A 25,397-nucleotide genomic window follows, 5' to 3' on the forward strand; every position below is an offset into this window, starting at 1 on the left:
TGAGTCAGCAATCTAGGGCAAAGTGGTAGGCTTCTCATCATGTGTGCAACAAGGATTGCAATATAACATCAGGGGGAAAAAAGTACCACAAAACCTCCAATATCAGAAATCCAGCAAGTCACTGTTGGGTGAATTGGTGACGGTACTAGCCGTAAGAGAGCAGCTCCCTTTGTAGTGAACTTATCGACAAGATTATTCGAATGTGTTGTTTTTAAACCTTTGGTGGAGTTTTCTCCTTCATTGTGAGAGCATTTTTACCCCTGCCTGCTTCCAAAAAGGGAAGGAGCATTTGAGGAAAAAGTTTTCATCATGACCACCGCAAAAGGTCTTGAAAGAACTTGTCTTGTGGCGGACAGAGGCACCAAGAAGTACTCCTTAGCTCTAGACAGGTAACGCAGCTATCTGTGTCTATTTCACTTTATATTGCTTTGCCCTTGAAGGTACAATGAGCCAGTTAATCTGCAGACATTACTACTGAATTTGAAGCACTCACTTCTCTGAGTCTCGGACTCTATATAGGGGTACGCATTGCGCTATGGTATTGTTTGGGATCTGATGGGGGTTTTTCCCCCTTCCAAACTTTCTTATTAAATGTTGGTTTAAGATATTAGAAATTAGTCTAATGCATCTGCATCTGTGATGGATTGACCCAATCTACCGTTGAAGCCAATGTCTCCTACAATGTATTTTATATGCTTAGTAGATTTATGGTAGCATGCAAAATCCCACTGATTATAATGTGCTTTTAGACTGAATCATAATAGTGCTATTGACATTGTGTTTGAATCCAGGCTCCTTCATGCCTGAATGTCTAAATAACCTATTAGGTGTTAAAGAAATGTGATGGCATTAAGGGCTTGATCCTGCAAAACCTTACTCACATGACTAGCCAACTGGACTTGAAGTCAATGCATGTACTCATGTGATTGAGGATTACTCATGGGAGTAAGGGTTTATGTGAGCAAACCTTTACTTGGTAATCCTTGTAAATGGATTTAGGACCATATCCTGTATTCCCTGCCCTCCCTCTGATGGGCAGGGAATGAAGGACTGGGCTATAAATTAGTTGAGAATTTAAGGGTATTTATTCATAAATGTATTTAATTGTGTGAATTAAATGGTAATTTTTTTTTGTTTGGAATTTTCAAAAAATGAGTATAGATGTCTACTAGGAAATACCTTTATCCTGAAACATATTTTCATTCTTCCTTATGTTTAGGAGCAGCAAATATTTTAAATAAAATAGCAGCACTGCTACAGTTTAGCACCTCTTGACATTTTCTTTATCTCACTGCTTTTCAGGTTATTTGTTGCTTGGCTCTCTTAAAATATGTGGGGCAGAAACTTGGTAGGAAACCTGTCCATTCTAATTAAAATCTAGCTCTGTGTTTTTCCACTGTGCCCATCGCCACAGTACCTTAGTGCTTTAAATATTTGATTATTGCTTTATTATTATTTACATGTCTGCATAAATATAAATGACGCAGTCCAAAAGAACATATGCATTAGCAATAAAATCCCACTCCCCATATGTTATGTGGCTCATTATCTGTTACCAAGGAATCTCAGTGGTGGTTTACAGTTCAGATAAAACAGCTTGGGGCAGAGCTTCACCCTCCCTCTGGCTGCTTCGCACTGGGGCTCTAAAAGCCCTGGATCTGACTGTGGGAATATTTTTCTGGCAAAGGAACTGCTTCTGATAACCCCCTCACAAGCCCTGGTATTAGGGGGTGTGCCAGGAAAGGGCTGGGGGATGGATGGGGCATTTTGAGGGTGGGGTTAAAGCATGTTGTCTTGGGAGATTGACATAGGTCCTCAGGGCTGTTTAAATTGTGCAGAGCAGCTCAGGATTAGGACAACATAGAGCTGGTTTAGAGCAATTTTAGCCCCTCCCCTCCCTGGGCTGCAAGTTCTGTGCTGCGCCTCTTGTTTTTTAACCTGTAAAATTCTTCATGGACAAGTGCTTGTTACGTATTACAGCAGTAACTAGAAACTTCCACCAGCTTGGGACCCCATTGTGCTAGACACTGTATCAACCCATAAGAATGGCCACACTGAGTCAGACCAACAGTCCATCTTGCCCAGTATCCTTACTCTGAGGGTAGCCAGTACCAGATGCTTCAGAGGGAATGAACAGAACACAGCAATTTTGAGTGATCCATCCCATGTCATCTAGTCCCAGCTTCTGGCAGTTGGAGGTTTAGAGATACCCAAAGGATGGGTATCCCCGACCACCTTGGCTAATAGCCACTGATGGACCTATTCTCCCTGAATTTATCTAATTCTTTTTTGAACCCAGTTATACCTTTGGCCTTCACAACATCACACGGCAACGAGTTCCACAGGTTGACTGTGAATTGTGTGAAGTACTTCCTTATATTTGTTTTAAACCTGCTGCCTATTAATTTTGTTGGGTGACCCCTAGCTCTTGTGTGATGTGAAGGGGTAAATAACACTTCCCTATTCACTTTTGCCACACTCTTCATGATTTGATAGACTGCTATCATATCTCCTCTTAGTCATCTCTTTTCTAAGCTGAACAGTCTCAGTCTTTCTAATCTCTCCTCGTATGGAAGCTGTTCAACGCCCCTAATAATCTTCGTTATTCTTTTAGGTACTTTTTTCAATTATGATATATTTTTTTGTGATGGGACAACCAGAACTGCACACAGTATTCAAGGTGTGGGCATACCTTGGATTTATACAGTGGCATTATGATATTTTCTGTCTTAGTATCTATCACTTTCCTAAAGGTTCCTAAAATTCTTTTAGCTTTTTTAACTGCTGCTGCACATTGAGCAGATGTATTCAGAGAACTATCCACAATGACTCTCAGATTGGCTATGAAAGGCAGTGTATCCTACTGGTTATAGCAGTATGCTGTGATTCAGAAGATGTGGGTTCTATTCCTAGCTTTGTTACTAAGCTGCTGGGTGACCTTAGACAAGTCCCTTCATTACTCTGTGCCTCGTTTTACCAGCATATAAAATGGGGAGAATGATGCCAATCCCCTTTGAGATCAACTGCTGAATAGCTCTATATGCAAATAAGTTATTATAGTTGGGGGGGGGAAATCCATACCCTGAAGGGTTTATAATCTTTGACCCTAATCCTGCAAAGTACTGAAATCAGTGGGGCCCAGCAGAGGCACAGGGGGCTGCCTACACTGAGCTCAGTCTATTTTTGGGATCTGTGACAACATACAATGGGTGGAGTAAAGAAACAAATGTAGGTGTAGGGAGGATGGGGTAACAATATTATGAGCATATATTTGCATAGACTGGCTGCGTGCACAGTTTCTAGGTGTAATAAACTGAGAAGTAGTAGTAATCAGTTTAGTCCTGGGGATAAATTATTGTATTTTTCAATTCTTTGTGTGTATGTTTAGCAGAAACAATCCAGCTGTATTGCTTTCAAAAGCATTTATTTTGCAGAGAAATTGGTTACTTCTTCACAACACTTATTTTTTTAGTAAGCCCTTTTTTCTAAAAAATATGGAGATATACCTAACTCACAGAACTGGAAGGGACTTTGAAAAGTCATTGAGTCCAGTCCCCTGCTGTTACAGCAGGACCAACTAGTGTTCCTGAAAGGTTTTTGCCCTAGATCCCTAAATGCCGTTCTCAAGGTTTGAACTCACAACTGTAGGATTGGCAGGCCAATGCGAAAGCCGCTAAGCAATCTCTCCCCAATGCCATTATTATTATATTATTCTGATGACAAAATCCTAGTCATCATACTTGTTTTAGGAAGTCTGGCTACCTGAACCTCTCTCTCCACAGAGTTTTGGAGCGATCATATTGCTATAGGCCAGTGGCTCTCAACCTATTTATCACTGGGGCCACATCTGCGGCCCAAAATGTGTTACCTGGACCGCAGGATGAGAACCACAGCATGTCCCCCCAACTCCTCCCACAGACCCCATGCCTCCCTTCTAGGGACCCTTCCACAGAGTGGGGCCAGGAACAGAACCCTGGGTGGGGGGCTGGGCATCAGGGACCCTAGACCCCACTGAGTGGGACTGGATGGCAGTCCTGACCCTGGACCCTGCCGTGTGAGGCCGTGTGGCAGGGCAGCTGGGTGGCAGTCTGAACCCCAACCCCGCGGGACCGGCTGGCAGTCCCAACCCCAGATCCCCTTATGTGGGGCCAGGCATCAAGGAACCTGGACCCTGTCATGCAGCCCAGCGGCTTTTAGCACATAACTGGGCCACAGCTGTGTGCTAATTGGGCCAGATGTAGCCCACAGGCCTCAGGTTGAGAACCGCTGCTATAGGCCCAGGTTTTCAACAGACACTAGTCATCCCAGGTGCCTTGAGTTTTGTTTGCCCAACTTGAGACACTTTAAAGGGAGCTGTTTTTCACAAAGTGCTCAGCATTCATCCTCTGCAAATCAGGTTCCTTTAAAGTATCTCAAGTTGAGCACTCACAGTTGCTAGTCACATGAAAATCTTGGCCACATGAGTCACATACGGACATCAGATCAATGCAAGTTGAACAATTTGATATCCTACTTGGTAATACCGTCATTTGTGCAGGAGTATAACAGTTACACTCTCGTTATATCAATGATTTGTTGACCCAATCCAGTGCTGATGAATGTGTTTCCTGTTATATATTTTATATGCTTATTAGAGTTATTGCACTGTGCAAAATCGTATTGATTACAATGGAATTTCGGATAGCATCTAGCAGTTTGAATCAAAGCTTCATCAATCTAGTTTCTTACTATTGTTAAAATACAAAGAACAGCAAATAAAGAGACAACATTAAAGTAAGTTTGGTTGCTCTGAGAAAGTTTGAAATTTAGAGTTGCACAAGCAAATCCACCCCTAAGGGGTAGACTAATACACAATGTGTATGATGGAAGGTAAGTTTTAAGCTCCTCTGTGGAAATGCAGAATTCTTCTGCTGAGTTGCCCTGATATCAGGTGCTAGAACTTTGCGCAGAGCTGCAGAGTTGCTTTTACTAACCCATCTTGCTGTCAGGACAACTGAATCCTGAATATAAAAGGGTTTAAGTGGCTCTCGGAGGCAGGGGATACAAGAAGCAGTGACAAGAGGGACAACCCTAAGAAGAGGTGATCTGAGAAGAAAGCTTAAGGCTTCTTGACACTTGAAAGTTATTTCGGATTAATATGGGGTGTGAATTTAAAGTGCTATAGCTATTTCTGAATAACGCCATATATAGACAAGGTCTCAGGCTTGAAACTGATTCCTGCCCACCCTGCTCACACCGCTGTGCAAAGGTCTGGCCTATGGACTCTGAGGAGAGTTAGTGAGATGACTCTTTTACACATGGACTCATTTTACATAACAAAGATGTGGGGGATGTTTAGTTCCTCCTATCCTAACTTTCTGCTGCGGAAGTGAAGCTCAATGAAAGCTCTCATGGAATCAAGGGTTTCTCTTCAAATGAGTGGTTTGTGCCAGACCTTTCTGCTGATCAGTGGCCCCGTTAAGCGGGTCTTGTGTCCAGTGGATGTATTTGATTGCCAGCTCTCTGATCTTGCTCCCAGCTTGCTTCTCTAGTGTCCCATGTCTGACCCTTCTATGTGTAAGGGGGCAGGAATTCCCCTGTATTCTGGCATCACCACCCCATGCAGGCATCACCACAGGCATCACCACCCTATGCAGCTGTTCTGATTTGGGGGGCGGGAAAAGGAGGGAATGGGGTCATTGACCACGCTTTAGCACTCATTTGGTGGGTTAATTTAATGTTAAATTGCCTCTCAAAATTATCCCTGAGACTTCCAAAACTACTGTATCCAACTCCTAGTAAAGAGTATCTCTACTGAGCACCCAAGTTTGCGGATGGTTTTGCTGGCCATGAAGACAGCACCAGCATGCCAACCGCAATCGTGCAAAAATCATGTCAGGCCCCAAGAATCATGAGATAGCCTTAAAATGCCTGGAATTTCAAAAGTAATGAATGTTGGGTTCCTATAGATTTGTCCCTTGGTTTTGGAGCCTTAAGGCTGCACCTTTTCAAGCTTTCTTTTCTAACCGTGAGGACTAGAAATGTCTTTTTGTTACATAGAAGCTGTGATTCTCATGTAATCTCCTGATTCCAGGAGCTGGGGCTTTAAGAAAAACACTAAAATATTATGAGATTCTTGGTAAAATGGCGAGAGCTGGCCACACTTCCACTTTCCTTGCAACAAACCCTTTATCTAGGTCGTGCTTAGTATCTGTAGCGCCTGACACTTTACAATAAGACCCACACAGATCAAGAGAGAGATGTTCAAAATGTGACTTCCCCTTTTATGCCTACAGACTTCCTCTCCAAGAAGGTGATTCTGTGTCTGCGGCAGCTGCAATCATAGCAAGTCTCCTCATTTAAAAGGAGAGGACTGCCAGTAGGGCACTCTCTCTGAGGGGCTGTGATGCGATATACAAACCCCACTCTGGAGAGGAAGGGGTTACAGAACAGTTCTAGGCCCAGGCAGCCCAGCCACATCTGCAAAGCCTGCATCAGCTGGAGGCAGGGCTTTAGAAACGGAAGCAGAGCGGTTCAGAAGGGGGCAGAGGAAAGGAGCAGAGGTTTTGCTCCAAAGCTCATTGCCTGAGACCTGACAACACCGACGCAAACCCACTAAGGAGAAGCAGGTGACTCAGTACGCAAGTCAGAAACTGGATTGGAGTGATTTATTCTGGGAAGCTGAAGGGAGCTGTGGTAGGAAGTGGGCCAGTCTCATCACCACAAGGTATCGGGTGTAGCTTCGCACCACTGGGCCTTGGACTGGAGCCTGGTGGAGAGAGAGGATGTTACGACGCCTAGAGTGTTCACCAAGGTGGAAGTCCAGCTGGAAAAGGTCTTGACAGTTCGAGGGCTCAGCCCCCAGTAAAACCTCTGCACTAAAGGGGAGAACTGGAAACCTTTGGGATGGAGGCAGTGAAGGACCAGGCCGTGCTTTTCAATGGGGAGACACCCTGCCAAAGACCTGCCTAACCAGTAGGCAGCACTGTTGATGATTGTGCATCTACTACAGGAGCCCTTAAACATCAAACTCATTCCCTCTTTAGGCCAAAATCAGATATCAGGGAGTACTGCAGAGCATCTCTCTTTTCCTTGGCTTTGGGGAGTTGAAAGTTTGAGGAGTTTATCTTTTTATTAGTGGGTGTAAAGTATATGATTATAATCTTGGCAGTTAATTTATTATAATTAATTATTATTATTATTTGTATTGTGATACCACCTAGAGGCCCCAGTTAGGGATCGTGGCCCCATTGTGCATAGGCACTGTGCAGACATACAATGAAAAGACAGCCTCTGTTCCAAAGAATTTACTGTCCAAGTACACAAGAGACAACAAGCAGCTACAGCAACCCAAAAGGGTGAACACAAGTTCATCTGTCTGTATCCACCTGTTGTCTCTTGGTTTACACTTAGATTGTAAACTTGTGGTGGGCAGGAATAGTCTTTTTGTTCTGTCTTTGTATAGCACCTAGCACAATAGGATCCTGGTCCATGACTAGGTGGATTTTATGAGCTGAGAAGTTAAGTTTCATATGTAGTCACCCCACAAAACCTAACTAAACAAAATAACTGCAGGCATAATGACTGTCAATTAGATGTTTAGTACAGATGTTAGTCAGCTGGTTTATATCTAGCTTGCAAATATTTACCTGCTTTGTTTTGCACCTACACCATTGAGGAAGCAAGAAGAGACCTGTGGACAGGCAGGCTGAAAATATGACCCCAAATGACTTAAAAACATCCAAGGTTGTATGCAATGTAGTCATAGCCATGTTGGGCCCAGGATATTATAGAGACAAAAAGTTACCTCACCCACCTCATCTCTTTAAAACCTTCCAAGTTTAGGATGACATCAGTTAAGATCAGCATGGTACCTACATAAAGGAGATGAATATAGTTTTGATGTGTTATTTCTAAAGATAGTTTCATTATTATTTCAGACACAGATAAAGCATGATTTTCCTTTGTGACGGAGGTGTTCCTTCTCTGGAAAGTTTGCTGGTTCTGGTTTCATTCCCCTCACTGGAGTTCTAATACAGCCCTGTGAGGAAGGCAGCTGTACCTGTCAGCTTGTAGAGCAAGTCACTGCACACATCACATGAAAACAAAGACAAGGAAGCTGTAATCACACTTGTTAATGATTTGCAGTGGTTCTGCAGTATGTATTAATGTATTCTTATTCACTCTTATTCACTCTTGTGTGACTCAGTAGGTGTCCCTCCATGACATGTACCCTTATTGCCTTTGCTACAAAGAAAAAAGAATTTGAAATGGAAGAAAAGATTGTTTTAATTTAGGACTCTGTTTGCAATGTGTCAGTGCAGGGAGCTAACGCTCGAAGGTTGTGTCTCACTCTAGCACATATGGGAGATTTATGGTTTGCCTACACTGATCTGTGCACTGTTAGCTCTTGTTCTCTGCTTCTAAAAATTTGACTGTTAGATTATTTTAATTAGCGGGGAGCTGCTACTGAGGAATCTGTTACTCGCTACAGTTGGCAGGGGTCTTCCTAATACATTTGGCCAGGTTATGTTCTCTTTTACTCTGGCTGACTTCAGTGGGAATGGTGGATGCTCAGTGCCTCTCAAAACCAGGCCATTAATTTAGGGGTCTAATTAAGACACATAAATGTGACAATGTTTGGCTTTACTCTCAGTTTACCGATCTGTTCAATGAGGTCTACACCACAGTGCTTACCAACCTCATAGTAATTGTTTGAGGTTGTGTTAGCTGATGTTTTGTAAGGTGCTTTGAAAATTTAAAAGAAGAAAAAAAAGCACAAAAAGTGACCCAGTTGCTGACAGCATAAGAAGGGTTTGGTGACTGAGAAATGTGGAGAGATAATTTTGGCACCTCCATTCTAGCAGACTCCCAAGGAAATTGCGACTCAGGTTCTCAAGATATTTTTAACTTTCAGTGCCAGCCAATGAAAATCAGGTTAAGGGAAAATTAATTTTTTTCCTCACACAAAATACAGAAGAGAGCTGGGATTTAACTCCAGAGAGAAAGAGAAGCTTGCATGCTGTGAGCTCAAGGGGAAAGTGAGTAAACTGTTTAACTCAACCATCTGGAATTAATCAATTTGTGGTACCTTCTGGGTCTAATTCATCAGCAAAACACTGTGTTTCAAGTGACACAGTTGAACATGAGAAAGCAGATGAATATAAACACAAAATAATGGCAGACTCTTATGGAGGGCTAGCCCTCAGGGTGCTGGCTGGTAGGGCAACACATCACCATATGTGAGTCCTGTTCCCAGATGGCTCACCCGCAATTTATTTGCTGTTCTGGGAAAACAGAGAAGAGGAGAAGAAAACAAGGAAAAAGCATCTCCACTCAGTGGGCAATAAATCTGACCACTTACTCTGCCAAATAATCTCTGTGGAGACAAGTACAGGGACTAGGTTATCTAGGCTAGGCAAGCAAAGAGACTCATGGAGCTGGTATGTGCTCACCTCAGAAAGCCCTGCTAGGGAAAAAAAAACTGACTTTGGGGAGCATAGAATATTTAGAAAATCAAACCCATGCTGATAATTACTGGACTTGGAGAGCAAGGAAAATTCCTGCCACTTTCCCAGTAAATGGGCTGACAGATCCTCTACACCAGAGTCTCTCCTTTGCCGAAATCCACTTGGTGAAGGCAGGGGAGGGAGAAGTTGTCAGTGTTACAGCTCCTCAACTTTCAAAGTATCCCAGCCCTGATGTAAGTTACTGCAGCCCCTAGGTTGCTCTATCTTACAGCTAGTTTGTTCCCTAGGGGACCAGATGGCAGCTGTGAATTGAAAGAGCTGTGCTGTACTATGACCTGCCTTCTCGTTTCACTTCACATCCTGACCTACCCCCTATGCTAGGCAGGCAGGCAGGGAGCATAGGTTCCACCAAGTGATTTCCTCCCACTGAGAAATTCTCTCTTGGGTAGGTATGGCCAGTTTCCAGCCCCTCTGCACCACTCAGCCAACACAAAGGGGGAAGAACCCAGGCAAAGAATCTGTCCCTATACCTTGATCACTTGTTACTGGAAAAGTTATTTGATCAAATAATTCACGTGATGAGTACAATTAGTTTCAAGGTTTTTGTCCTGAACGGGTTTACTGTTTCACAAACAGCACAGGAAAAGCTGTATAAAGTCAGTAAAATCTATGTACCTTCTGAAGTTAGGGGCCTTTTAACTCAATCTACAAGACACATTTTAATCCCAGCGACAAATCCTTCAGCTCAGGGAATGTGAAAACAATCTGTTATTACCAGAGTGCCGTTAAACCCAGGTCTGCATCACATCTCTGAGCTAATTTCAGACTCAAAACAATAGGGCAGTTCATTACATTTCAAGACTTTCATTACATTACATTCCAAGACAGTAATGTGGCACATCAACATTCATAGACTGTAGATGGGTAGAGCGTATGATTTTATAAACTTTATATATGTAGCATTGGGAAGAAATAGTTGGTTATCATATCGCACTCCTACAATAGCAATTCAGGAAATATGCCAGGGGAATTTTATTGTTGGATTTATTACACCAGAAGCAGCTGCTGCAGCAATAAATACTGCAGTTGAAGTTACATAGTGGATTCTATTCTAACCCCCTTGGGCCAGTGTCTATTCCATCCAAGCTTTGCTCAGTGCAGGAATAAAGGAGTAGAGAACAAAGGCACTTACAAAACCATCTTGGAGCCACCTGGCCCCTATCATAAATTAGAGCAGTCCCTGGACAAGGGCCATAGGGGCCACTCAACAGCTGAAGACAGCTGCAGTTCAGTGAATCCTAACCATACCCCTTTCCTTCCATCCCCTGGTATCCCCTATGTCGGAGGATTTGAGAGGGGACAGGACTGAGGTGTTTTGGCAGCTCTAAATTTACTAGGAAGCTGCTGTATGTTGGGGAAATTCTCTAGCAGCAAGTTCTGCTTAAGGTTTGCTCCTTTTATGCCACTTGAGTAGCATACATGGGGACCAGGCTACCATGCATCCCCTGCTTATAGTGACTCATCCTTTTTCATCTTTTGTGCTGGCAATTTCCATGCTTAGTCTCTGCCTGAAGCTGGATTTTTTTGGGTGTGCACACATGGAAGGTTTGAGAAACAGTTCAGCTATTTTTGAGTATGAAGAGAGTGGGATAAGTGAAGTTTTTCAATTATAAAAAAGGAATTGTGGCCCCTTTTAAACTAATAGTCCTGTCAAAATTGCTGGGAGTAGAACACTGATCTATGATTGAACTTTTCTATGGATCTAGCCCTTGTTGAGAATGTTCCATTAAATTTGATTTGGATTTGCCCGAGTTCTGACTTTCCGCAAGTCATGCTGTACATTTGCATGGAGCTTTTTGTTTTGTTTTTGCTCAGCTCATAATGTGCACATCTTATGAAGGCTGCACTGTGCATGACTAACTTAGGTGTGTAATGAAAAGAGCACTGAAGCAGGGCATAAAAATGGAAATCCCATGCAGAACAAACTGAAGATCCACGATTTCTTCGAACCTCACCCTGCATACCTGTTACTCATGTGCGTAAACCTCTCATGTGAGTAGTCCAACTGAGGTTCAATGGGGCTTTTGACTTCAGTGATTAGGCACAGAGGTGTGGGATTGCAGGAGTTTACTCCTGAATAGAAATAGCTTTGAAATCTTCTGGTTCTTTCAATCTCCTAGGATGGGACTGCAGCAGAATTATTTAAACAAAGAAGAATGCCAGGAGGAATCAGAGGATGCTGAAGATAATCCACTTTACCACTGCCATAGCCACTCAACAGCCTATGAGAGCAGAAAATTAGAACAATGTCAAGCTAAGCGAAAGCTCTATGCAGCATCAATAATTTGTCTCATCTTCATGATTGCTGAAATTATAGGTGAGTACAACTGTGTTTTGCCATCAAGGAAATTTCATATTGTTCTCAAGGTCAGTGATGATTGAATCCTTTTGCTGTCTCTCTGCACCTATTGTGATCTTCATTACAGAGGGGCGAACCAGCTGGGATAAAATAACTAATCCCAATCTTTTCTAATTAAAAAAAAACCTGTTAACTTTTTTAGTGAATTTCTTAAAACTTTCATGGGACTGTCATTTAAGGATTAAGGCTAGATCCCGAATGGAGGGAATAATCCATATAATAGACTGGTCTGACAGTTTAAGGCTGGTTCAAATCAAGAAGCTCTGGAATTCTCATAAGACAGCCTCCTTTTCTATTTCCAGACTTTATCAACTTTGAATACGATTCAGAAATTTGATAGGATTATCCAAGCCTGGCAGGTCTGCAAACATTTGAGGGTCACCCATCAGTAGAATCTGATATAAAATGAGTGTAATACAACAGTCTTAAAGCCTTTTGAGTAAATTCCAGAGTCATGTTCATCATCTGTGTCTTTCCACTGAAGTCAATGGAGTTACATCGGGGTGGATTTAAAAGCTTCAGGTTTGACTGTTGGTTTGTCTTTGAAGAATTGGAGTGCTTTATGTTTGAGGTGGGGGATGCTATGAGATAGTTAACAGCTCCCAGGCACTCCTGGCCCGTAAATGGCCTATCCCACAACGCTTCCATCTTATGGGCCTGGAGCGCCTTCAAGACCATGACCTGGTCCCCTACTTTGAAGGAACGTTCTCTGGTATGTTTATCATACCAGGCCTTTTGCTCTTCCTGAGCATTGTTTAGGTTTTCTTTAACAAGGGCTAAAGAGTTTCAGAGGGTGTTTTGTAGGTTGTTTTCAAAGTCCAGAATGTTAGTTCCTGGAGAAGGCGTAAACCCCTCCCATTGCTGCTTCACCAACTGTAATGGCCCCTTAACCTCGCGGCCATACACAAGTTCAAATGGTGAAAACCCCAAACTGGGACGTGGGACAGCCCTGTAGGCAAAAAGCAATCATTGGAGTGGATTGGAGGTGGCTGGAGGACAACAATTGCATTTTGCGGCAACTTTTGAAGGTTTTTAAATGTTGTTTTTGTTCTGCATTGGAAATAAAACAAACCCATTTGAAAGTTTTCATGAAAATGGAGTTAGGTTGAAATTGCCATGTTCAGATCAAAACCTAAGCTGCTCAATTTGGGAAGGGGCATGCGTGTTGCCTAGTTGCTAGAGCACAGGCCTGGCATGTAGGAGACCAAGATTACTCCAAATTAGGCAAAGCAGAGAGTTGAACCTGGGTTCCTCACCTCCCAGTAGCCCACTAGGGGGAGGGATAGCTCAGTGGTTTGAGCATTGGCTCCCTAAACCCAGGGTTATGAGCTCAATCCTTGAGGGGGCCACTTAGGGATCTGGGGCAAAAATTGGTCCTGCTAATGAAGGCAGGGGGCTGGACTCAATGACCTTTAAAGGTCCATTCCAGTTCTAGAAGATTGGTATATCTCCAATTATTATTATTTTTTTTAACCACCAGGCTATAGAGTGAAAGAGTTGATCTCTCTCCCTTTTCAGTGAAAACATTGTCTAAACTGGTATCTCTCCATCCAACATTTCAGTTTTGATGAAATGGCATTTTTTGGCAAAGTTTCATTTTGTAGAAAATGTTCCAACCAGTACTAAAATGGATCCAGCTGGCAGTAAATTATTCCACAGTCTAGGAGGCCTTGTTCCTAGGACCTGTCTCCTGATAGTCAGTCTAACTTTTCCTTTGCTCTTTCCCATAGCACTTGTAGCCCCTGGAATCACTCTAAACAATGCCTCTCCCTCCTTGATATTTATACTTCACTGATACTTGTGGGCAGTTATGTTTTCATCCCTCCTTCACCTCCTTCTATTTAGCTGTTTGTTTAGCGGTTATATATATTTATTTCCTTAAATCTTTCCTCAGAAATCTGTCCTTCCAGCCCTTAAATAGTTTTATGATGCTGCTTTGAATTTTCCCCTGTAAAACAAATCCCATATCTTTCTCCATACCATATATATGTACCTCACAGCAGTGGATACAAATATTTTTTCTAAATCCTGGGAAAGCATCTTCTATATCAATGAGAGATTTTGGAGATGTGGTGTTGTGCATGAGATATGTAGTGTGTGAGGTCAGAACAATGTCATACATGCCACATCAGCCTTGTCTTGTGGTAGCGTGAGGCAGCATGGAGGGAGAACTGTGCACCTGAAAGGGATTTTTCCACACCAGTCCCACATAGTATTGTAGAGGACAGCCAGGGAAGGACTATGGGATCCATGCTTATGTAGACCTTGTACCCCTTAAACCCCATGCAAGTACAGGGCTTGTCTGCTTCTCCAGCCCTCTTGCCTACAGGCTGAAGCCAATGGTTTAGTGGTAAAAAAAAAAGTATGTAAACTAACCTAAACTGCACTCCATATTCCCCAAGTGAGAAGCTGGTAACTCTGTTTACCTCTGACTACACTACTGGCTGGAGCTGTGGTCACTGAGAGACTGCACTGCTGTCTTCTACCTTTGTTGTCCATTAAAGGGAGAATTTTTCTCCCCAACTTCTTCATCATCTCCCCACACACATACTTTCCCTGCATAAATTGCGTGTGGGTCAGGTGAATTTCACTGGTGAAATTTGGTGCATGCTATTTATCTCCATACAGTAATTTCCAGTGACAGAAGTAATGCTTTATTAACAAAACTATGTAATCAGCAGGCTTAAATTTGGTGAATACAGCATTGCTAGAGGATAATTGGAAGGACAGATGATATGTTAAGAAAATGTTTCTTTTTGCTTAATGAATCATTCAGACTTTTGCAGTGACAGCTAAGTAACAGGCTTGAAAACCATTTTGTTTCAGACCATTAAACTCTGACAAACCAGTTATTAACTGCAGTTACAGACAGCAGTCTATGGGGATTATTGCAATTATGAACCATATATTTATTTTTTTTAATCATTAGGCTAGACAGCATGTGCTAGATGATTGACCATTGAGTGACTGATAATTTCTATTGCTTTATAGTATACAAAGCAATGAACAGCCACTGTGAGTAATAATCAGTCACAAAGCCATTTGTTGGGAATATTGCTACAAAGAAATAAACTTTATAGCTATAATACAAGCCTTACTCTTGAAAGTAAAGAACATTTTATCCTCCCATCCCCTCTTAAAGGGCAAAATACTCCTGTAGGCAAAGCTGAGATAAGCAGCTAAAATAAGGATTACTCCTGGGGGAATTCTGCACCACTGCACAATGCAGAGTTTGCACAGAAATTAATGTTCTGTGCAGAATTTTCTTTTCCCCCATAGTAATGGGCTGCAAAACTGCTGGCCGCCACTAGAGGCTGCTGGACCCAGCAGAATCCAGCTCGAAAATAGAAGACACTGCCAGTGGAGCGGGGGGAGGAGCTGGAGGGTTTGCAGCAGCTACAGTTCCCAGCTTGCCCTGAAGGAAGGAGGTGGTGTGCAGGAAACTCCACATAAGCCCAAGACTCAGCATCAGGCTGTTTCTCCCTCTGGATCCATGGGCACTGGGCAGGTAGAGGGTGTATGTGAGTGTCTGGGCTGTGGGTCACACCTTGAAGCTGGCTCTGGGGGGTAGAGGGTGTGGGTATCTAGGCTGAGGGGTATGGGCCTCTGGCCCTCTGGCTGAGTTCTGCGGGGGAGGGGGCCGAGAAACTGGAACTGGGTTGTCTATTCTGGGAAGCCGTGGCTCTGAAAAAGATTTGGAGATCGCAGTGGACAATCAGCTGAACAGGCGCTCCCAATGTGATGCTGTCACCAAAAGAGCTAATGTGATCCTGGGATGCATAAACAGGGGAATCTTGAGTAGTAGTAGAGAGGTTATTTTACCTCTGCATTTGGTACTGAAGTGACTGCTGCAAAAATACAGTGTCCAGTTCTGGTGCCCACAATTCAAGAAGGGTGTTGATAAATTGGAGAGAGTTCAGAGAAGAGCCAGAAGACTGATTAAAGGATTAGAAAACATGAATTATAGTGATAAGCTAAATAGATCGAGTCCCTTGAATCTAACAAAGACATGGTTAAGGGGTGACTTGATTACAGTTTATAAGCAGTCTATAAGAAATGGGTGTCAGAGGCAGGGGGAGGGGGAAGGGATGTTACAGCCCCACATCTGAGTCCAAGAAACTGCCCTTAGCCTCTGGGCAGTATGCCTAATGTCTAGAGTCAATAAGATGGCCCTTCTATGCAGGACTGCATGGCTCAGTAGCCAGAGTCAATATGGTGGCCCTCCTTTGCAAAGCTGCACAGCTCAGTGGCTGGAGTCAATATGGCAGCCCTCCTGTGAAGGGCTGTAAGACCTAGTGGCCAGCGGGGAGTGGGCTGCAGCCAGGGTAGGAGGAGGGCCTGTCAGAAGTGACTGTATTCACCACTAGGTCAGCAGGGATCCATCCAAAACATGCTGACTTTGCCCCAGTTCTACAACCAGAAAAAGGCTAATTCCCCTGGGCAACTTCCTACCCTGTTTCCTGTGCAGTTGTCCACCGGTCTTCTGGGGTCATCAGCTGGTGAAGCTCCCTATGACTCCATCCACTCTTTGGCTTCCATGGGCAGCCGGGTATCTGCCTGGGTCTCAGTGCACCTGGCCTCCATGGTTTGGGGCTCCACCAGCTCCTGAGAACGAGTCTGCAATGAGTGTCCTTTCCCCTTAGTGATCAGGCCAGACTGAGCTGGGCTGCTCCTTTTTATACTGAGGTTTCAGCTGGAGCATGCCCAGCAGTGGTGACAGAGTGTGGCTTCCTCAGCCCACAATATGGGGTTAACTTGTCCAGTGCAAGGCAGGTATACCCCATCACAATGTAGAACATATATTTTAAATGGGCTCTTCAATCTAGCAGAGAAAGGTATTAACACAATCCAATGGCTGGAAGTTGTAGCTAAGCACATTTAAAATGGAAATAAAGCATACATTTTTAAGAATGATAGTAATTAACCATCAGTACAATTTACCAAGGGTCATGATGGATTCTCCATCACTGACAATTTTAAAATCAAGATTGGATGTTTTTCTAAAAGTTATGTTCTATGAAATATCTGGGGGAAGTTCAGTTACCTGTGCTATACGGGAGGTCAGCAAAATAATCAAAATTTTCCCTTCCGGACTTAGAATCTATGAAGGTAAGAGTGCTCAAATGGGGATATTTGCAATTAATGACAAAATATGGATTAGGGACAATCCCTGAAAGATTTCAGTTCCGTTTTGGCACCTTGAGGTAGATAGAAGCCTAACTATATCATGTAATTAAAAGGGAAGCCATGCCCACATTGCCGGGACCAGCACAAGGAGATTTCAAAGAGACACCTCTTGGCATGCATCAACTTGGGCAATATGTCTAATAGTTCTTTGGCATCATCTTTCAGAATTTCACTCTGAGCAGAGTGGGGGGTCTTGTAATTCGGTATGAAAAAAAACACAACAGAATGGAACTAAAGTATCCAAAATGTAAAAGGATGTTGCAGCATTTTGTGGTCTGTATGCCAAGTTAAGAGAAAAACATCTCATATTCCAGCTTCTTATGATTGCAACATGTTGCATGTCACTGTCTTAAATAGATATCTACCTAGAAAATATCTGTAGTGCAGCTTTAGGTGATGTATCACAACTGAAAAGTTGGTGTGTTCATGCAGAGTAAAACTGATCAAAAATTTTCATCATAACAGTTTTTGGTCAGAAAGTGCTATTTAGATTATACCTCATTTTTTGTGCAATAATATCCATTTGACAAAATATTGTCATGGGGAAAAAATTGAAAAACATTTTGAAAATGTTGAAACATCTTGGCATGGAAAAGTTTCATTTTGAAATTTTTTTTATGTAAAAATAAATAGTCAGATTCAAAACATTTCATTCTGGTTTTATCAAATCAAAATATTTTGACTGACTGAAATGAATGTGGCTTTTTTTTGCTTTGTTTTTTGTGGGATTTTGTTTTGTGGCAAACTTCAGATTCTGACTTCTTGTTCCTATTCAGGATGATTTTGTTTCTTCAAAAAAAACCCCTCTTTTTTGGTGTTTTTGCCAGATAGAAAAATCCATTTGTGGACCAGCTGTCCTGCAGAGCCCCCTCACATTTTGGATAATCTCTGTTCTGTTGTGTTCTTTCATTTCACTGCAATGAATCCCTGCTGCTCCATTTTGGGAAGTAACCCATAGGCAGCAGTAAATGATGCTTGTAAGGAACAGAAGAATGTTCTGTGTCCTATATGTGTAACTTACAGTATAATTATTTGGGAAGGATCTTGTTGGAGAAAACACTGTTTGCTAGATGAAACATATCACTTTGTATCAGTTTAACCTAGCCACACCTGCAGGGCAACAAAGACTTAAGCCTAGCACCACCTGTGGAGCAAGCTATTTTCTGAACAGTAACTATGTTGTTGAGCTACATAGCACTTGAAAATCTGGCCATGCATACAAATCAACAAGATTCACCTACCACGTGGAGAGGAATTTGAACCAGATCTGCCACCTTGTGGGTGTTAAGAGAACCAGACAATCAGGAGATATACTTAGGGGTCAGATTTCCTCATAAGGTCTGAAAATGACATGTTGCTTTTTGTAATGTTTTCCAGACTTTTTACTGGTATTCATATCAGGGTGTGGTTAAGATCAATAGGTGAGTCGGGCGTGGCTGAATTAATCAGTTGATTCAGAAAGGGTAAAAAAAAAGTGTGATGGTTCTGAAGTAATAGGCCCTGAGTCTTAGCAGCACTGTGGCCACCCTACTGTGTGTTTTATGCCACACACAGCTCTATGCTACTAAGACATCAGTTTCAGAGCTGACATAATGGTTCCTTCTCTGTGATCCCTGGTTGCCATATTTGCCCCATGTGACCATTGGCAGCTGGTGTAATTTAGAGCAACCTTTAGTTTCTCTGGCATAATTTAGATCAGCCTATAGTCTATAGTGTGACTAGCTTAAAGCATGTCCTATATATAAAAAATGATGGGTTTAATATGGCAAATGTAACGCTCCCTTCCCCTACCCAAAATACTATACTGTATGTCACATAAATAGGGCACCGAACATACTATCTTTCTATTGTATTCTTCCTTAAATCCCATTTACTGTTGTTCACTGCCTTTATGTAAGGGGACTCTTGTTTTTGTTGGCTAGCTCCAAGTATCAAAAGAAAGGGGAAGGGTCGATGGGAAATCAGGACTTGAGACTGACAGTCCCCAGGGGAAATGGGGAAGAGGCCAATGCTCCAGGTCAGCCTGATTGGCAGGGTGGGCAGCCTAATCAGGGAATCAGGAGGCCAGGGGGGTCCCGAGCTGGAATTACTTGGGTCAGATAGAATGGGGCTGAGCTAAGGAGAAAGCAGGGGCCCAAGCTGAGCTGGGGAGCATAGCCGTGCCAGCCAGAGGGGCAGAAAAGCAGCCAGGAAGCAGGTCAGAGGTAGGAGCGGAGTCACAGAAGCAGCCCACAGAGCAGACCTGTCCTGGGAGCAGAGCTGTAGCAACCAGAGCCAGAGGGGCCAGAGAAGCAGCCCAGGGAGCTGAAGGCAGAGCAGCATCAGCAGCCATGCTGAGGCAGTGTGGAGCTGGGGCTGGAGCAGTCCAGAAGCTGAGTGCAGTGAGCAGCTGGGAGAGTGAGGGGGACCCTAGGCAGCGGGCCCAACACAGGGAGACACCCCCAGCAAAGGGGTCCTGCAGGCCAGACTTGGAGGGAGATTGTAACTCCGACGGGGCTGAGACGACACTGAAAAGAAGGGTCCTGCCACCTAGAGCCTAGAGCCGCCAGAGCAAGTGTCTGACCTGCAGCATCCTGCAGCACAGCCAGGGCCTGAGAAGGAGGCCTGGGACTTGTGAGGAACAGACTGAAATTCTCTGACATTCCAGAGATGCTGGTTGTGGTGCCTGTGTGCCACAGAACGGGCTGATATGTTTTCCTTTAACCTTTCTCATTTTTTCCTTATTTTTTTTAATTGATTGCTGCTTAATAAATTGTATTTGCTTTGAACTGTATTTAATAATTAGTGGTCAGGGAAGCATCAGGGCAGAGAGAGCACCCCGGAGTGGGGTCACCCTAGCCCCTACCCTAAGTGACCACAACAAGGTTGGGGGTCGAGCCCCCTACGAATCCTGGGCTCAGTCTTGTTGGGGTTATGAGGACTCTGTCACACAGGACAGTGGAAGGGGAGCTTCTGAGGTCAGACAGGCCTCTGGTAAAGGAAGTGGGAGTGAGGACTCAGATCCTTTCTCTAGCACACTTCACCGGGGTAGTGCATTAGCCAGGAAAGTTACCCCCAATAGCAGGACCATTTAGGTTCCTCTAAATCAAGGATGGGCTAACTACAGCCTGTCAGGGCTTTGGATCTGGCCTGCGGGATTGCCACCCAGGAATGAGGAACCACGGCCAATGGGAGCTTCAGGGGAGGTACCTGCAGGCAAGGGCAGTGCATGGAGCCCTCTGCCCCCCATCTCCCAGGGGCTGCAGGGACATGGTGCCGGCCGCTTCCGGGAGTGGCGTGGGGCCAGGATAGGCAGGGAGCCTGCCTCAGCCTCACTGCGCGCTGCTGCCCGCCCAGAGCTGCTCCAGGTAAGTGGCGCCAGGCTGGAGCCCACACCCTGATCCCCTCCTGCACCCTGCCCCCAAGCCCCCTTCTCTGAGCCCCCTCCTATACCCTGCACCCTTCCTGCACCCCAACCCCCTGCTACACCCCAACCCTCTGTCCTAAGCCCCCAACCCCCTGCCCTGAGCCCCCCACACTCTGCACCCCTCCCTGCACCCCTGCCCTGAGCTCCCACTGCACTCTGCACCCCCTCCTGCATCTCAACCTCTTGCCCTGAGCTCCCTCCTGCACCCCGCACCCCGCCTCCGTCCCACCTCCTTGCTCTGAATGTCTTCCTGCACACCACACCTCCTCCCACACCCCGCATTCCCTCCTGCACCCCAACCCCCTGCCCCAGCCCAGGTTCATGGTGCTGCATACAATTTCCCCACCTAGATGTGTTTGCCTGCCCTTGCTCTACGTTATGCCAGAGAACCACTCATCCTGGGGTCAGGAAACAAACAAAGCCATCTCACCCATTTTTGTGTCATGAGTGTTGCTAAGTTTGATCAGGGCCATATTGTGTTGACAAAAATGTCAGTGATTTGTGAGGAGATATTAGGGGCATAATGAGATTGTAATTCAGGATGTTTGAGACTGCAATTGTTCTCCCACTTTAAAGTAGCAATTAAACCACATTTCTAATGAGTTACAACATGTTGAAGATTTACCAGCCACTGTATGCTTTAGTAAAACTAAGATGCAACTTTTTTCAGGACTAGGAATATTTGAATGCATGAATGGGATAAAAACTTCTTCTAGTCTGTAAAAAGTTTAAAGTTATGCCATATATTATCATTGTAAATGAAGTTTTCCTTAGTTTTATTATAACAAATAAGGTCTTGGATACATGTCCTATTATATGCATGTATTTGTTTTACACAGGTGGACAAATTTCAGGAAGTCTTGCTGTGATAACTGATGCAGCACACATCTTGGTTGACGTGACAAGTTTCCTAATTAGCCTTTGCTCACTGTGGCTATCATCTAAACCTTCCACTAAAAGGTTAACTTTTGGATGGCACAGAGCAGGTACCAAATGTACTGTCATATGACCATGTGAAATAGAAAAGATAATTCGTCATAGCATGCACAGGTCTGCGGGTCTATGAGGCTAATCTATTAATGTTCTCAAAGCTCCCAGGATACATCAGAAACTGGAAAACAGCAAGTCATGAAACCTCAAAGAAGAAAAGAATATAGTACTGGAGAATGTTACAGCCAAAGTTATTAGACCAATGGTTCTCAACCTATTTACCATTGTGGGCCACGTATGCAGCTATCTATATGTTATGTAGGGTGCATCCATGCATGCATCTGACGAAGTGGGTATTCACCCACGAAAACTCATGCTCCAAAATGTCTGTTAGTCTATAAGGTGCCACAGGATTCTCTGCTGCTTTTACAGATCCAGACTAACACGGCTACCCCTCTGATACTTGACTCCATGCAATATATACACCAACCTGCCTGCTGTAGCTGCCCAGTCAGGCACATGTCCATCGACACGTGCTCCCGGACATTCAGGGGTAGGGGTGATCCCAACCATTAAGCCATGGGGAACCATAGCTGGGAGGCCACCCACCGGACAAATTTCCACCTCACTCCAGTTCTCCCCCCAGAGATGGGCCTTACAAGGCAGCCTCCTGTTTTGGCTGAGAGTTCAGGTTCTGGACATGGCCAGCAGGGGTCTGGACATAGTCACAGAGCACAAGCCAATGAACAGGCAGGCAGGAGCTGTCAGCTGCAGGCAGTTCCAGGCACGCTGCAGCCTGGAGCATACTTATCCTCCCCAAAGGCGACACGTAGCTGTAGCTTGTGGGGGGACACATGTCCGCCCCCCCATTTCTCTGGACACCTCTGGCATGGATGCCCACAAGTAAGGAGCTGGCATTCACAGTCATCCCCATCTTTTCCTCCTGCACTATCCCATCCCTCTTCCTTCCCCACTGCCTCGCCCTGCCCCCACATGGGCACTCACCATTGTACGGAAACAAGACTTGCATTCATGTACAGTCTACTAAAGGTTTGTGCAATTGTGTGCTCCATTTGGATATCTGTAGACATCTTGAGGCTTCAATTCTAGAGTGCATTTCAGTTTCACATGGTGTTTTCTGGGGCAAATCCCAAGGTGTATATCACCTTCCTGTTTCGGCAAATCCCAAGGTGTATATCACTTTCCTGTTTCGTGAACCAGCAGACACTCTGCAAGCCCATGGGAACATGTATGAATCCATCATTCCCAAACCATGCCCATAAGTCTGCAACAAGCATCAACCCTGGGGAAACCAGATTTATTTGATCCCAACACGATTTGAATATTAGGATATGCAAACACATAAGAACTGCTTTCTAATGGGGAAAGTGTTAGTGCTAATCCATTAGCCAATTCTTTGCATTTTATTTAAAATGCCCTTAAAATTCAATTGTTTTAACCCCTAGAAATTCTGGGTGCTTTGATGTCGATGCTAATCATTTGGGTGGTGACTGGCGTGTTAACATATTTGGCGACCATGAGACTGCTGCAACCAAATTATGAGATTGAAGCTACAGTGATGCTCATTACTTCTGGTTGTGCAGTGATAGCCAATGTCATGTAAGTTGTCTTTTTTGTATATAAAATACTTAATCATTTTGAGATTTCCTGGAGTGACAATATCTACATATATTTACACATATGCTTGCTATTGTTTATCTTTTGCATTAAGGAGTGTGATACTGAAGTGTTTGTTGTTCTCTTAGACAGGATGATCTCATTGATATTTGCAGCATTGTATCTCTTTCAGATTAAGTCTGACTCTGCACCAGACTGGACCTGGACATAGTCACAGAGCACAAGCCAATGAACATATATCTGCTCTTCAACAGAAGCCAGCTTTGGCCAATGCCAGTGTGAGGGCAGCTTTTGTGCATGCCATTGGAGATCTATTTCAGAGCATTAGTGTGCTAATTAGTGCACTTATAATATTCTTTAAGGTCAGTTTTACTGGGTTTACTCACCTTCATAGCAATTAATGATGCAGTTATTTTCATAACACCATCATTAGATGCTATGTACATATTTTCTCTGTCTTAATGATATATATTGTAATTTAGTCAAGGACAGTTATGTTCATTTCTGGGAATAAAATGGCTGTTGAGAGCACAACAATTTTTTCTTTGGGGTTTATGCCAGAAGGAATCTATTGTTATGTGTCTTTCTCTCCTTTATCGTTAGTGGCTTGAGGTCTTAAAGAATAATGCAATCAGAAAATTGTCTGTTAACCCGGCTGTACTGGGACTGTACTGGTCGAGAATATCAGCAATGGTTACTGTGTTAGAGAAATGGATTGTATTGGTTTTTGATTAACTTGTTAAAAATGTCAGCCAGAAACTGAAAATGATGGATTTAATCAATTGATGTGCTTTATATTTTTTTTAGCCAGAATACAAAATAGCTGACCCAGTCTGCACATTTGTGTTCTCTATCTTTGTGCTGGCAACAACCATCACCATTTTAAGGGACATTTTGCTTATTTTGATGGAAGGTAAGAACTTCTGTATGTACAGTAGTTATTTCTGGAATCAATATTATTCTGTTCTCTCTGTCTCTCTATAGAATACTTACCAACACTGGCCAGGGGTTTAAAAATGGGTGCCTCAAGTTAGAGTCTTAAATCCATATTTAGTCCCCTAAATACCTCCCCTGATCTTCAGAAGTGTTGAACAGAGAATGTCTCCCATTAATTTCAGCCAGGTGCCTAAATACACATTTAGGAAGCTAACTTTAGGCACTTATTACTTAAAAAAATCTTCATCACTCTTCATGGAAGATACATTCTCTCTACATGTGAATTATGTAGAAATCTCAAAAATGTTAATTGTTGAAATTGTACGCCGGACTTTTTGAAAATCAATCTCTAAATTACAATCTTGCAGGAAGTTACTACAGTTGTATGCAGAAATTGGGTATACACATGTTCAGAATAGCCATTTACACATGACCTGGCCATCTGGGTGCTCAAATAGCCAATCAGTACATGCATTCATGGCAGTTGTGCATGCAGATTAGAAGTGCAAATGGACATCTGACTTTTTTGAAAAATATCTGACCTTTAGCGTATTAGATGTTGTACAAGAAAATCTGAATTGAACTCAAAGTATTTTAAAATAAACTCTTAGCGCACTTCAGATGGATACTAGATGGTATATTATACTACAGCAAAGGAAAAAGCATGTCTGTGAAAATACCTAGAAAATAATTTGCTAAATTCTGCTCTTCATGTGACCCTCTCCAATTTCAATTTCTTGGATATTTACATACAATTCTGCAGTGGGAGTTATGTGAACATATTGAAGAATATAATTTGGCCTCTGGCTTTCAGGACTAGACTACACTGATACTAGTATAATTCTCTTAGGGTAATATATATAATCAGATGTGGGCCACCATCAGCAGCTGCAATCAGAAACGTAGAAATGCTTTAACACTTTCTGATCTTGCATAACCCCTCTAGTGTGCTTCTAGTCCTTTTGAGATCCAAAATCTCTTGCACTCTGCCTCCTTAAAGCATACCATCATAGCTGGACCTTGCCCCTTATTAACACACAGCATAATACCCACAGCAAGCTAAATAGGAAACAGTAGCTTGTCCAAACATAGCAGTGCTGTCATAAACAGATAGTTAAGGGTTAATGTCTCTTTCACCTGTAAAGGGTTAACAAACAGTGAACCTGGAACACCTGACAAGAGGACCAATTAGGAGACAAAATATTTTCAAATCTCGGTGGAGGGAAGTCTTTATTTTTGTGTTTTTTCTTTGTCCGTTGTTCTCTCTGGGTTCTGAAAGTAACCAGACGTGCACCCAGGTTTCTCTCCAATCTCTCTGATACAATCTCTTATATGTTCAGAATAGTAAGTACTAGGTAGATAAGGTGGTTTTAGTCTTTTGATTGTTTTCTTTATTTGCAAATGTGTATTTTGCTGGAAGGATTTTAATTTG

General features: G+C 43.3%; 1 protein-coding gene across 1 annotated transcript in view; it reads left to right on the forward strand.

Moving 5' to 3' along the window:
• Positions 1–309: 309 nt before the first annotated feature.
• Positions 310–25,397, forward strand: part of SLC30A8 (solute carrier family 30 member 8) — a 32,751-nt gene continuing 7,663 nt past the window's right edge. Inside the window, exons 1-6 of the mRNA XM_032777780.1 lie at positions 310–389; positions 11,630–11,826; positions 21,301–21,447; positions 22,858–23,011; positions 23,202–23,391; positions 23,837–23,942. Of these exons, the coding sequence (XP_032633671.1) occupies positions 310–389; positions 11,630–11,826; positions 21,301–21,447; positions 22,858–23,011; positions 23,202–23,391; positions 23,837–23,942 (874 nt within the window). The remainder of the gene's footprint in view (positions 390–11,629; positions 11,827–21,300; positions 21,448–22,857; positions 23,012–23,201; positions 23,392–23,836; positions 23,943–25,397) is intronic.

Source organism: Chelonoidis abingdonii, chromosome 2, assembly GCF_003597395.2.
Source record: "Chelonoidis abingdonii isolate Lonesome George chromosome 2, CheloAbing_2.0, whole genome shotgun sequence".
Classification (NCBI taxonomy): Eukaryota; Metazoa; Chordata; order Testudines; family Testudinidae; genus Chelonoidis; species Chelonoidis abingdonii.